Consider the following 13,151-nt stretch of genomic DNA (forward strand, 5'->3'; position numbering starts at 1 on the left):
TATTTATTACATTATAGTAGCATGTAAAAAGATTAGTTAGAATAGAAACGGAGAGACTACACTTTTAAAAATACTTGCCATCATTACTTTTTAAGTACTCCCTCCGTTCACTTTTACTTAATATGTTTTGATTTTTCACGCCCCTTAAAAAATAATAAATGAAATGTATAATTTATCATGATACTCATATTAATTGATGCATATTTTATTGGATTTGAGAAAATGATTTGAAATGAGTAATAAATATTGTGGGTATAACAGCAAAAAAAAATTATCTTATCTTGATATGCGTAAAATGACAAGTAAAAATAAAAATCTATTTTTAATATACATGCCAAATAAAAATGAACGGATGACTATTTATTTGTAGCTATAATAGGCAAGAGAAGCCTAGAGAGAAGATAGTTCTCTCATTGTGACCACATATAAAAAGAAAATACAAAATAAGATGTGAATGAAAGTCTCGATGGGGTCCACATATTTAGGGCTAAAATGTCTGCACAATAAAATAAAAATCAAAACAGCTAGAGTAACACCTTATATGGACCAATGAAAAAACGAATTCAGCCTGAAAAAATTCGTAATTTCAAAAATACTCTTCTGCCAGGCAGGCACGTTGACGGAGAGCTCCTTGCTTTCCCTCTTATTAGTTAGTAATTAGTAAATAATAATAGTAATATATTAGTAGCAGATGCTCTTTTACACTACTTTTTGGCATGTTGTTTGTGTCATAAAAATAATCAACTAAATGAAAATCATCAGTAGTTTAGATATAAGATATAGATATAGATAACACGAGGAACACATGTTAACTTTTGGTTTGATAATTGGTTAGCTCCTAATCTTAAAATTGGTAGCCTAATACAAGGACCACTACCTTATAAGGAACAACAAATGTCTATAGCAAACGCCCTATACTCTTAGAAGCTCTAACCACCTAATATCCATGGAATTGCATGCTTCTCTCCTCCAAAGGATAAATCAGTATTACCTCCCCACGTACCCCACACTAACTGATCGTATCATTTGGGGGCACACTTCAGTTAGCTCTTGATATAAAGCAAACACCAAACCTACTGACTTTTCAAATCATCATGGGTGGATATGGCACTAACGTGCATTGCCAAAAATCAGAATCTTTCTGTGGTTGTTAAGTCATAACCGCTTACCCACCCAACAATACTTACATAGGCTAGGGATACTTACGTCCAATACTTGTACCATTTGCCACCAGGAGGAAGAATCTATTCCTCATATCTTCTTTAAATGCATCAATGCAAGACAATGCTAGTTTAATATGAAATTAGGTTTTATAATACAACATACTCGTTATGAGGAGGCTCCAACTTATGTTTGGCTTAAAAAGCTTATTGTGCTACACAAACAGAATAATTTCAAATCTATACCATATCATACAATTGTCCCTTTCATTCTTTGGCACTTATGGACTACTCGCAATAAGAACTACTTTGACAATGTTAAACAGATCCCCCAAACATCGATTATATATCATATGGCCTCTGAATTTCACTATCTCACAAATGCCAACAATGCCAGAAAATCCATAATTCCCTTACATCTAAAATGGGAACCACCAACACAACGCGTCTTTAAGCTTAACACAGATGGGGCAATGCGATTGTCTAACCCACTCACAGGTTTTGGTGGAGTTATAAGGGATTACAAGGGAACTGGGTAATGGGATATGCGGGGAACATAGAAGCAACTTCGATTGTCCACATTGAAACAATGGCCTTGTTGCAAGGATTACAACTAGCTTTAGTTCATAAGCTTACACCGCTGAAAATCAATATGAACGTTGCGGAAGTAGTTACCATGCTACATAGCCCCTCTATCATTTACTCACATGTGCTTAATGATTGCAGATACCTGATCCACCAGCTCAGTGATCCACCAGTGACACATGCTTATAGGGAGCAAAACACAGTAACAGACCAGCTAGCTCATTTTGGAATGGAACTAATGGGAAGTAATATCACCTTTTTGGCGCAACCACTACTTTTGTTATGGCAAACGTAGAAGCTGACTACTTTTGTATGGCAAACGTACAAGCTGTGATATCTAAGAAGCAGACATAGTAGTAGTCACTTTCCAGTGCAAGCTAACTCCAAATCCTTTTGTGTACCGTTCGATACTGCTTCGTCTAGTCGGGCCAACTGTATTAGTCAACTAACTAGGATACATAGTACTAATAGTAGTCAAGTTCCGTTTGTTTGTAATTCTGCTACACTAATACAACTCCCTCTAATGCATCTTTAACTAATAGAAGTATTCTTTTAAACCCAAAAAAAAACAAGAAAGCAAATGGCTTTTGCATGTTTACTTCTTGGATTTAACTCATACAGTCACACTTTTTTATAACAACATCCTTATATAATAGTCATTCACTATAAAAACCAAACTTTTATAGCAAAGTTTGAATTTTCATCACTTTGACATTAAGCTTAACTGCCAAATCAATCCAACGATCCATACGAGAAGCCAATTTTGGATCATCATATGTAAGGATGAATTCTTCAAGACGTAAGTTTTGTTGGACATGGTGTTGTAGGGATCGATTCACCAAATTGACAAACTTTTCCACGGACCTAGTGCTATGATCTTGTTTGGGCTATATATGGATCTTCCATGATAATGTTATGGATATAAAGGTTGTTCTGCACAAGGAGCAACAAATATCTTATAAAGCTCAACACTGTTTTCAAAATTCCAGCATGTTGTTAATGTTCGTGTAAACGAAAAGAATGTGTTCAACTGAACTTACCGCTTTCAGGTTGAACTCTAAATGCTGAATTCACCTCTACTCTTCCCATTTGAACATGAAATTAGTCACTTGGTCAATCAGAGATGTGGATTTCAACCAGGAATACCAAATGGTGCCCATTTCCTCCTCAATTGCCTCAGTAAGATTGATTACTTCTTTTAATTCATGATACCAGTTGAAAAGCTCGGTATTGAATGCACATTTTTTACCAGAATTTTCCTTCAGTAGACACCCTTTTAATGAAGACAGCAACTGTATTAAAACAAAAACATAAGACCGAGAGAATACACTAATGATTATGAGACAAGCAAATCAACCTAAAGCAAATAGCTATTACATGATTAATCCTACATGTGTCATATGGGCGGGTTGGGCTGATTTTGGGAGGGTCAAAATAGACCGAGTCAAAAAATGAGCAGGTCACCAACCCGCCCAAAAGTTACTTGGGTTGACATAGGCTAAAATTTGTGAAAATAGTACGGCTAGCTAGTTTTCGGACTGGTAATTAAAAAATAGCCAGCGTTTACAAAGTCATTGAAAAATAGTCACTATTTTGCTGCAACACGAAAAGTTTCAGCATATTATACTGGAGATTGGTGCACCTGTGTATGAACTTCCAGCATATTATGCTGGAACTCCAGCACACGGAAAGTTACAGCATAATATACTGGAGATTGGAGCACATGTGTATGAACTTCCAGCATATTATAAACTCTAATGTCTCAGTATCTACAAGTACAAGAGGCGATCTTTGAAAGAATTTTCAGGTAGAGCAAGAAATTACCTGGAGTACTTTGCTATTTGCGCATGGAAGTATGGACATGATCTTGGGACGGATGAACATCAAATGATATACGAGTGATTCAATTTGCAGCATAGGTATAATGTTTATCTTGACATCATGACTCGGGGGAATAACAATTTCTCTTGGATTTCATATATAAGGATGCTTTTAATCTGCAACAATTTTGTCAATGACATAGCTTAAACCAAATTAAAGAAGTAATGCATAAATCAAGTAAGTCAAAAAAGAATGAGAAGTACTCTTAATTACCTTGTGGCAAGATATTGCAAATATCAAACCTTTAGAATAGTTGAACTTTTGAACAAAGAGATGAAGGTTTGTGTACCAACTCCTGTCCACATCTCCAAAATTTGATATTACTGTGTCAGGCAAGACAAAATCTAGCCTGGCTCTTTCGAGGGAAGAAGGATTCATAGATGAGAAGGGCATTTTATCGCCATCAAAATAGAATTCTAATAAATTTGGAGCCTGAATTGTAGCTTTTTTCAGATTCCTCCATTGTGTTAAAGTGAATTTCTTGAGTTTTCCACTCACAATTTTTAGATTTTTCAGCATATAGCATTTTATTAGAGACAATTCTGAAATGTTGGCGAACTTAGAGAATACATCATCAAACTGTTGGTCTGTGATGCTTGCGCCAGTGAGTGTGAGTATTTGTAAAGTATTGTAAGCATCCAAAATTGCAATTTTGCAAGGAAGAAAAATGTCGTCGATTGAATGCACCCCTGCATATCCATAGTCTCGAAGATTTGGAGCCTGGACTATCACACTTTCGAGTTTGCACGATGCAACAGCCAAAATCTCCAGATGTACGAGGCCAAAAGCATGCAATTTGCTTATACCATCGCAATCCAATATGGTTAGATTCCTGATAAACGGGCATGTATCGATTACTCTTTGCAATTGTCCATCTGAAATATGGACATTATACAGAAAAAGATCCTTAAGACAACAGAATCTTATGTTAGTGTTGCTAATATCAAATTCAAACTTGCACCTGCTTAGTCCCAATTTTGCTAGCTCTTTAGCAGCATAAATAACATCAGGTAAAATATAGTACGGTGATTCTGAACCTGAAACGTGAATCCCCAGCACCTTGACGTTATGTTTAACCACCAATTCAATCCAACCATCCGTAGGAGAAGCTAAATTTGGATCATGATATGTAAGGATGAATTCTTCAAGACGTATTTTTTGTTCAACGTGGAATTGTAAGGATTCATCTACCAAGGTGACAAACTTTTCCAGAGTCATATGAACGTTGCCTGATAATTGACTGAATTCAAGATGAGGTCTCGAAATCCAACAATAGTACCATCTCTTGGATAAGACACAAGTTCGAGCCGCCTCGTCCAGATTAAGGCTAGTGTTGCATACGATGTGATGAATGATATGCACCGGTAACTCTGACATTCTATCCTCGCCATGAACTGTTTCTGCAATCTCAAGCAATTTTCTAGGTTTTGCTTTTCTTGGTGGTGTCGTACACCATTCTTCCATTGCTTTACTAGATCTACTATAAGAAATAAGGTATTAGGGTTTCACTTCCCATTCCTATTGAGATTTGGTTTTGGTCACAACTTTCCTTTCCTTCTTAAACAGAGACACAAATTAAAGTGCGAATATATATACCATATATTTATATTTTTTTTTGCATTTATTAATTTAATATAAAGAGAGCAAAACTTTTACGAAAGATTAGTGCTTGAAATAGATGGAAAATATTGATATATTAAGTTTTCATAATGCATACAACCCCTTAATCTTGTCGGTATATTTCGGGTGTGTTTGGTACGACGGAAAATATTTTTCTATTTTTTATTGGTTGGTTGCATAAAATAATTTGAAAAATTAAAGTAAAATGACTTCCCTTCGAAAAGTTAGAAAAATATTTCCAAAAACTTCACATACCATCACATCTAACCTCACGCCCCCCTTCACACACACACACACAAAAAAAAAAAAAAAAATTCTGTTTTTTTTCATTTTTCTGAACCACACACCCCCACCCCACAAATTTTGTTTTTTACACTTTGATTTTTGTATTTTCGATTTTCTGTTTTCTGTTTTTTTTATTTTTCTGCAAATCCCCTCCCCCCCCCCCACAAAAAATATATCTTTTTATATATATTTTAAGTTCTGGTTTTTTTATTTTTCAGTTTACAGGTTCAAAATTTTACGAGTTCCAAAGTTATGAGTTCAGAAGCTTATATGTTTGGAAGTTTGCGGGTTTAAAATTATAGAGTTTACGGGTTCAAAAGTTTAGCGGTTAAGAAGTTTATGAAATTTGTGGGTTCGGAAGGTTGTTGGTTCGAAAGTTTATGGCTTCATATTTATTGTATCTAAATTATCATTTATGAGTACTATTTAGAAGTTATTTTCCTTAATTTGCGTACCAAACACCGAAAAATGAATAAGATTACTACTTGTTTTCCAAAAAAATATTTTCTTGAAAAATATTTTTCGTTATACCAAACACACTCTTTATTTAGACACTCGAACTAAAGGCTTTTCCAATTAAGCACCTCGTGTAAGATGCGATGAATGATGTGCATAGGCAACTCTGGTATTCTATCATCGCCATCAACTATTTCTGCCATCTTATCGAGCAAAATATATGTAACACCCCACACTTTAGATAGAGTCCCATATCGACAAAACATAAGAGGGAAGCTGAGTATATAAGTTAACAAGCCTTAGACCTTAGTGACACATTTTAAACCTGTGAGGGTCTAGGCCCATAGCGGACAATATCACTAGCGGGCTGGGCTGTTACATATGGTATCAGGGCCACTCTTGTGTCAGCCATGTCGATGGTGGGTCAGAGTTCAACTGAGTTTAGGCAAATCCCGGTTAGGCGGGGCAAACCTCAGTGTTGAGTCTAGGTGAATCCCATGCGGTGGGGCAAACCTCAACGAGGATGCTGAATCCATAAGAGGGGGTGTATGTAACACCCCAGACTTCAGATAGAGTCTCACATCGGCAAAACACAAGAGGGATGGTGGGTATATAAGTTAACAAGCTTTAAACCCTAGTGATGCGTTTTAAACTCGTGAAGGCCTAAGCCCAGAACGGACAATATCACTAGCGGGGTGGGCTGTTACAATATAATGCTAGGCTTGGTGGTCTCTCGTATAACCTGCTGGTTTTTTGTGTTTTATTAACATTAATTTTCCATGAGTCTTTTACATAAAGGTTTATCACTGAACCTTAGATAAGTAATATATATAATTTATTTTAATTTATCACATATAAATTGGTGTATGCATCAAATGTAGGCAAATTTTTTTCCGAATAGAGTTGTAGACATGGTATGGCTATTCTGCTAATAAATGTGCATTGCCGGTGTTAAAATCCACAACTTTTTGGAATCAAAGAAATCCATGGGGGAAAAAATCCATGGAAAGTCCATCATCTCGGTTAGATTAATAGTTTCACAAATTAACTTTAATAATGGCAAGCCGACATAGTCAATATTTAATATTGATCAAAGAACATTTACTTGTAGTGGTAAATATACATTTTTGGACAGATTTTGCCCAAATTGAAAGGTTTTTGAATAGAAGGGTTACATTCATTGAAGATCCAAGACATATATGGAAAGAAGGAAATTACGTATGAAAATCAGATACACAGATATTGAATGAGCAATCTGAAACCTTTGGAAGGAAGGAAATGTAATATGTACAAGGTTTGACCAAGATATCCTATAATTATGGAAGGAAGATTTGCTAGAGTAATGAATTGGGCCAATCCATCCAAGGTTGGGCCCTCCCATTTGTTGAAGGGTAAATGACATAGTTATCCACAAAAATAAAATTATTTATCCTTATCTACCCATTTATTTTTCTACTCATCAATCTAATTACATTTCCTACCCATAGTTATTTTTGTGGGGAATTTTCTCTTCTTTTTTTTTCCAATTCTTTTTTATTTCTATGCTTCTTTTCTTTTCTCCTTTTCTTTTTTCTCTTTTGTTCATTTATTTTTGCCCAAATCGTATTATTGTTATTTCTACCACAGCTTATTTCACACTCAAATTTGACTCCTTTTTATTTTTATTTTTTTTTCTTTATTTCTTGTTCCTTTTCTAATTCCAGGTGATTGTCATGCAACCCTTGATCTCCTTCCCTATAAATATCAGTACACTCTACCATTAGCAGTAACACAACCAGTTATGGAGCAAAACATAATCTACGACCACCAATCTCCATATATACTAGTTAGAATAAAAATGATAATAAAATATTAAAAAATGCAATTAAAGTATAAGTAGCAAAAAAGACTTCTAGTACCATATGATACCAATATGGTATACATGTATACCAACAGAGTATATGATTTCTCTAGAATATTGCTACAACTATCAGCGACTATACTATTGTACCAAAACATTAAAGGATGCAATAAAAGTATATGAAAATTACATGCTCGCATTGCAAGCTAAATATTCGCAAAGCAACTTGCTCATTCTGTATACTAACAGGGTGCATAGATGTATGGGGTCATTCCAATAAATGCCTATAACTATAAAAACTATTACATAATACACATAATCTATGTCCATCGGCACAAAAAAATCCAGCACTGCAAATCATGTTCATATAAATAATTTCAGAATAGAATAAACAACCAAAAAATGTTCAAACTACCATATGATACCAATATGGCACATAACTATACCAACATGGTATATAGTTTTACTGGTTAATTTTCGGCAACTATATGACTATACTGCTATTACATAGCACACATGCATAAAGAGAAAAATAAAAAAAATAGTGTACCACATATTAATATAATAAAGTATTTCAAGATATTGTACTATATTACTATTATTAAAATAAAATCAAATAGTGTACCAATTAAATGCAGCTAATACAACCAAAAAAGGATTCAATAATATTGTACTATAATATTATTATATAAAACAAACGCATAAAGAAAAAATCAAAATGATTACATAATACATATGCATAAAGGAAAATTAAAAAAATTCAAGATATTGTATTCTACTATTACTAAAGAAAAATCAAACAATGTACCAATTAAATGTAGCTAATACAACCAAAAAAGGTTCCAACTAACATATGATACCAGTATAGTATATAGATATACCAACAGGGTATACAGTTGTACGCAAAGAGTTTAAAAATATTTTTTTTAATTCAATTATTAAACTGAAATAATATCAGTTGTCACATAATCTAATTAACTCAATTTTGTGCGTCATCGATTATACCAAAATTTAGATATGTTATAATAATATACTATGTACCATTTTGAAATGGAGAATAAATTAATAAAAAATATTCAATGGACACATAGATCCTATTATGAAATGAGAAAGATAGAAGAAAAATATTTATTTATATTTGAGAAGACAATAAAAGAGAAAATAGGTTGGGGCAATTAATGGGGTTTCACATGATCCGGGATTAAAAAGGAAAGAATTTTGAAAATAGGTAGTTGGGTAAATACTTTAGATTGCATAGGTACACATTGTAAGACAAATTAGAGTGGGCAGTAACGGGTAATTAAAATTGCCTGAATAGGCATTTAGAGTAGATTTCCCTTTGTTGAATTCAATCCATCTTGACACAACCCATCTTAGCCCAACTTTGATTTTAGCCCAAATTGATCCATGAATAACTATGCTAAAATATCTTTAAAATAATTCTTCTTGTTTGATATGTTATATATGACCATAACAAAAGAAAAAAAGTCTTATACGATAATTAAACAATTCATAAGAAAACGACACACATTAATTAAAGCTTGTTAAGAGTTGGGCGGGTTGGGCTATGGTCCAAATTTTAGCCCATCTTGACCCAGCGGGGCAAGTGCACAGATAGCCATTCTCAGGGATGTTATTTAGAAAATAGCCAACACTTATTTTGTCTTGAATTTTTAAACAAAAAATTTTAACTTCAGGACAATTCAGAACATTTTTGTCCTGAAAATTTAAACTGCAAAACTAAAATTCAAGACGCACTGGCTATTTCTTAAATATCAACCCTTTAGAGTGACTACCTGGTGTCATTTCTACCAAAATCAGCTCAAGCCGCCCATTTGACACCCCTAATGAAAATTTTTGAAGTTTGAAATTGATATACTACAGTATTTTTTTTTAAAGAAAGGTAATGATGGGATTGTACTATGAAAATCACAGGGAAAAATAGTTGTTATAGAAAGAGAATTTAAGATCAAGGGAGGAAGATCTCCTAAAATCAACTGAATCAGTTTAAATAAACAGAATCAATTTAAGTCAATAATTTAAAAAGACCCAAATTCATCCCCTCGAGTTTTCAATATCGGATTGAAACGAGTCATGCTGCAGCTATCCTACTGTGGGCAATTTCTCTACCAGGTCTGAAACATAAAAGTGATAAAACTCTAAATGCTGGATTCGCCTCGACTCTCTGAGCTAAGCTTGTTATTTCCATTTGAACATGAAATTAGTCACTTGGTCAATCAAAGATACAGATTTCAACCAAGAATACCAAAGGGTGGCCATTTCATCCTCAGCAGAGTCTATAACATTGCTGACTTCTTTTAATTCATGCTGCCAATAGAAACACTCTGTATTAAATGCACATTCTTACCAGAACTTTGCTTCTGTGGACATCCTATTAACGCAGGCAGCCACTGTATTTCAAATAAAAGCATAAGATATAGAGGATACACTAATGAATATGAGACAAACAATCTACATTAAGCAAATGGCTATTGCATGTTTATGTCTTGGATTTAGATTATATACACTAACACTGTATGTTAACTTGTTGTAGTAGGTTAAAATTCTTCTGGTTACTAATATCACTCATTATGAACGGTTACCTGCAGTAATATGCTACTTGTACATGGAAGTATGGACATGATATTGGGACGCTCGGACAATAAATTATCTATGATTGTTTCAAGACGCAGCATAGGCACCATGAATATCTTGTCATCATCACTTGGAGGAATAACAATTTCTCCTGGATCTTCGTAAATAAGGATGCTTTTAGTCTGCAATAATTTTGTCAATGACATATGTTAAAGGAAAATCCAAGAAGGAATGCATATATCAAGTAAAGCAAACAACTGCAATTTATTTTACCCTTGGAGCAAAAAAAATTCTTACCTTATGGGAAAAGATTACTAATATCAATCCTTTTGAATAGGAATGATCCATAGAATTGAATTCCGTCAAATTTGGAGCTCGAATCTTGACTTGTTCTAGATTTCTCCACTGTGATAAGACGAATTTCTTACGTTTTGCCCTCACAATCTCTATGTTTTTCAGATTATAGCATTTTACTAGATGCAATTCTGAAATGTTAGGGAATTTAGAGAATTGATCTTGAAACTGCTCGTCTGTGATGCTAGCACCATACAGTTTGAGTTTCTGCAAAGTATTGTAAGAATCCACAATAGCAAATTTGCAAGGAAGAAAATTGTCCTCGTCAGTACGTTCTAAAATTTGGGCTGCAGAAGGCACTCCGTCATATCCAAAGCCTCGAAGATTTGGAGCCTGGACTATCACACCTTCTAGTTTGCACAACCCAACGAACAAATTCTCTAGATGTACTAGGCCAAAAACATGCAATTTGTTTATACCCTCGCAATTTATAAGTTGTATATTCCTGATGAACGGGCATCTGTCTAAAACTCTTTGCAATTGCCCTTATGGACATTCCTCAAGTAAAGATCTTTAAGAAAACCAAATCTTATGTTAGTGGTGCTAATATCAAATTCAAACTTGCACCTGCTTAGCCTCAATTTTGTCAGACTTTTAGCAGCATAAATAACATCAGGCAAAATATAGTATGATTGATCGAAATCCCAACTATCAGAAATTTCCAGCTCCTTGACGTTTAGTTTAACTGCCAATTCAATCCAACGATCCATATGAGAAGCCAAATTTGGATCATCATATGTAAGGCTGAATTCTTCAAGACTAAACTTTTGCTCAATATGGTGTTGTAGGGATTGATCAACCAACTTGACAAACTCTTCCAGGGACATATCGCAAGAGGAGTTTTCTCTTAATCAATTGAATACCAGATTAGGTCTCGAAGTCCAACAATAGTATCATCTCTTGGATAAGACACTAGTTCGGGCAGCATCTTCCAAGTTAAGTTTAGTTATATGGCGTAAGATGCGATGAATGATATGCACGGGCAATTCCGATATTCTATCCTCCCTATGAACTGTTTCTGCCATCTTAAGCAGAATTAATGCTGCCCTTATAACCTGAGCTGGTCTTTATGTGTTCTGCTATAAGAAAGGAAGACTTTTTATTAACATCAATTTCCAATTAATACTGGGAATTGGTCACAACTTTCCTTTACTTCTCAAACAGGAATACATTCCAAAAAAAAAAACAAGAAACTTAATTAGAAGTTTTGTGCTCGGTTTGTTTTTCTATTCTTTCATGTATTTATTCAATTGTTATTGCCAAAGGTTATCTCTTTCACAATAAATATTACTACTCCTTGTTGTAAAGAATGATTAAGAAATTGATTAAAGTTTGATCCAACTTACCTTGAGAAAGAGAGCTACAGCCTTCAGCTTCAAGTTGTTCTTCAATGGCTTCCGTTTCAATGTTGTCGTGTAAATTGTAACTGACGGGTCAGCAGGCCCTTTGTTTTAAATTGTTAAATGGGCCAAAGCCCTTTCGGCTTGGGTTATTACGGTAGTAGGTCAAAATAGCATGGGCCGGCTAGTTTTTAGAATGACAATTGAAAAATATTCGGTATTAATAATATTATTGAAAAACAGCTACTTTTTAATGTGGAAATAAAATTTGGATAAAAGTACCCTACCTAAAATACTGAAAGTTTCAGCATAATATGTGGGGTTGTGAAACTCCTTCGTATAAACTTCCAGCATATTACGTTAGAACTCCAACACATTATGCTTCTCAGTGTATTATGCTGGAATCTCAGTATGTAAAAACCTCGAACTGCAGCATATTATGCTGGATTTTATTTATTTATTTTAAGGGTATTTTTGTCTATATTCTATTTTAGCATGAAAAAATGGCTAATCCAAAATATGTTGGAGTAGAGGTGATCTGGTGGAGCACACAAATAAACGTCAAAGTGGATGATCTTCAATTTTTGTCTCGACTTGGCCTATGAACAACATTTTAAATTTAACAAGTGTTGTCTTTCGCTTATCCCATGAGCAATACTTTCGCTTATCCCATGAGCAATACTTTTAATTTTGACCTTGAAATTCGATAGTCAAAAAGTAAAGAACACCCGAAAAAGTGTCATATTTATGCAAAAAGTTTTTTTGGGAGGTAATCGATCTCCTTTTGGTAAGAGATCTTTTAAAAAATAGCCGGGTAGATTAACTATTTATTTTTCGTAGCCAGTTTACATATATTTGTACACATTTTTATCAAGAAACAGAATTCTTGGCTTCTCAATCGGTACAAAGTAAATAATATTCTTAGCTGTCTTCATCAAACCGCCGAAAGAAGATTAAAAAAAGCAACCACTTTTTCCTTTTTTTATTTCCCTTTCCGGAATAGTATAAATTTGTCAAAAAGTTGCCTCTTTCCTT

The 13,151-nt window shown here is 34.1% G+C and overlaps 2 protein-coding genes across 3 annotated transcripts; both read right to left on the reverse strand.

Annotated features, from left to right (window-relative positions):
- Nucleotides 1-2,294: 2,294 nt before the first annotated feature.
- Nucleotides 2,295-5,512, reverse strand: LOC107782322 (F-box/LRR-repeat protein At3g03360). Of its 2 annotated transcripts, none has more exons than XM_016603198.2 (4): nucleotides 3,840-5,512; nucleotides 3,570-3,742; nucleotides 2,786-3,018; nucleotides 2,295-2,678 (listed from the first exon to the last, which is right to left on the reverse strand). In XM_016603198.2, exons 1-2 carry the CDS (start codon nucleotides 5,088-5,090, stop codon nucleotides 3,674-3,676), a joined length of 1,320 nt encoding a protein of 439 aa, XP_016458684.1. In that variant the 5' UTR covers nucleotides 5,091-5,512; the 3' UTR covers nucleotides 2,295-2,678; nucleotides 2,786-3,018; nucleotides 3,570-3,673. The 2 variants fall into 2 exon arrangements, with proteins under 2 accessions (XP_016458684.1, XP_016458683.1); XM_016603197.2 differs by having other exon boundaries at nucleotides 2,786-3,037; nucleotides 3,840-5,510.
- Nucleotides 5,513-9,789: 4,277 nt separating this feature from the next.
- On the reverse strand, nucleotides 9,790-12,195 carry LOC107782319 (uncharacterized). The gene is made up of 4 exons (XM_016603194.2): nucleotides 12,123-12,195; nucleotides 10,720-10,827; nucleotides 10,431-10,604; nucleotides 9,790-10,155 (listed from the first exon to the last, which is right to left on the reverse strand). The coding sequence occupies exons 2-4, from the start codon at nucleotides 10,768-10,770 to the stop codon at nucleotides 10,027-10,029; spliced, it is 354 nt and encodes a 117-aa protein (XP_016458680.2). The 5' UTR covers nucleotides 10,771-10,827; nucleotides 12,123-12,195; the 3' UTR covers nucleotides 9,790-10,026.
- Nucleotides 12,196-13,151: the final 956 nt, after the last annotated feature.

This window comes from Nicotiana tabacum, chromosome 15 (genome assembly GCF_000715075.1).
Source record: "Nicotiana tabacum cultivar K326 chromosome 15, ASM71507v2, whole genome shotgun sequence".
NCBI classification, from domain to species: domain Eukaryota; kingdom Viridiplantae; phylum Streptophyta; class Magnoliopsida; order Solanales; family Solanaceae; genus Nicotiana; species Nicotiana tabacum.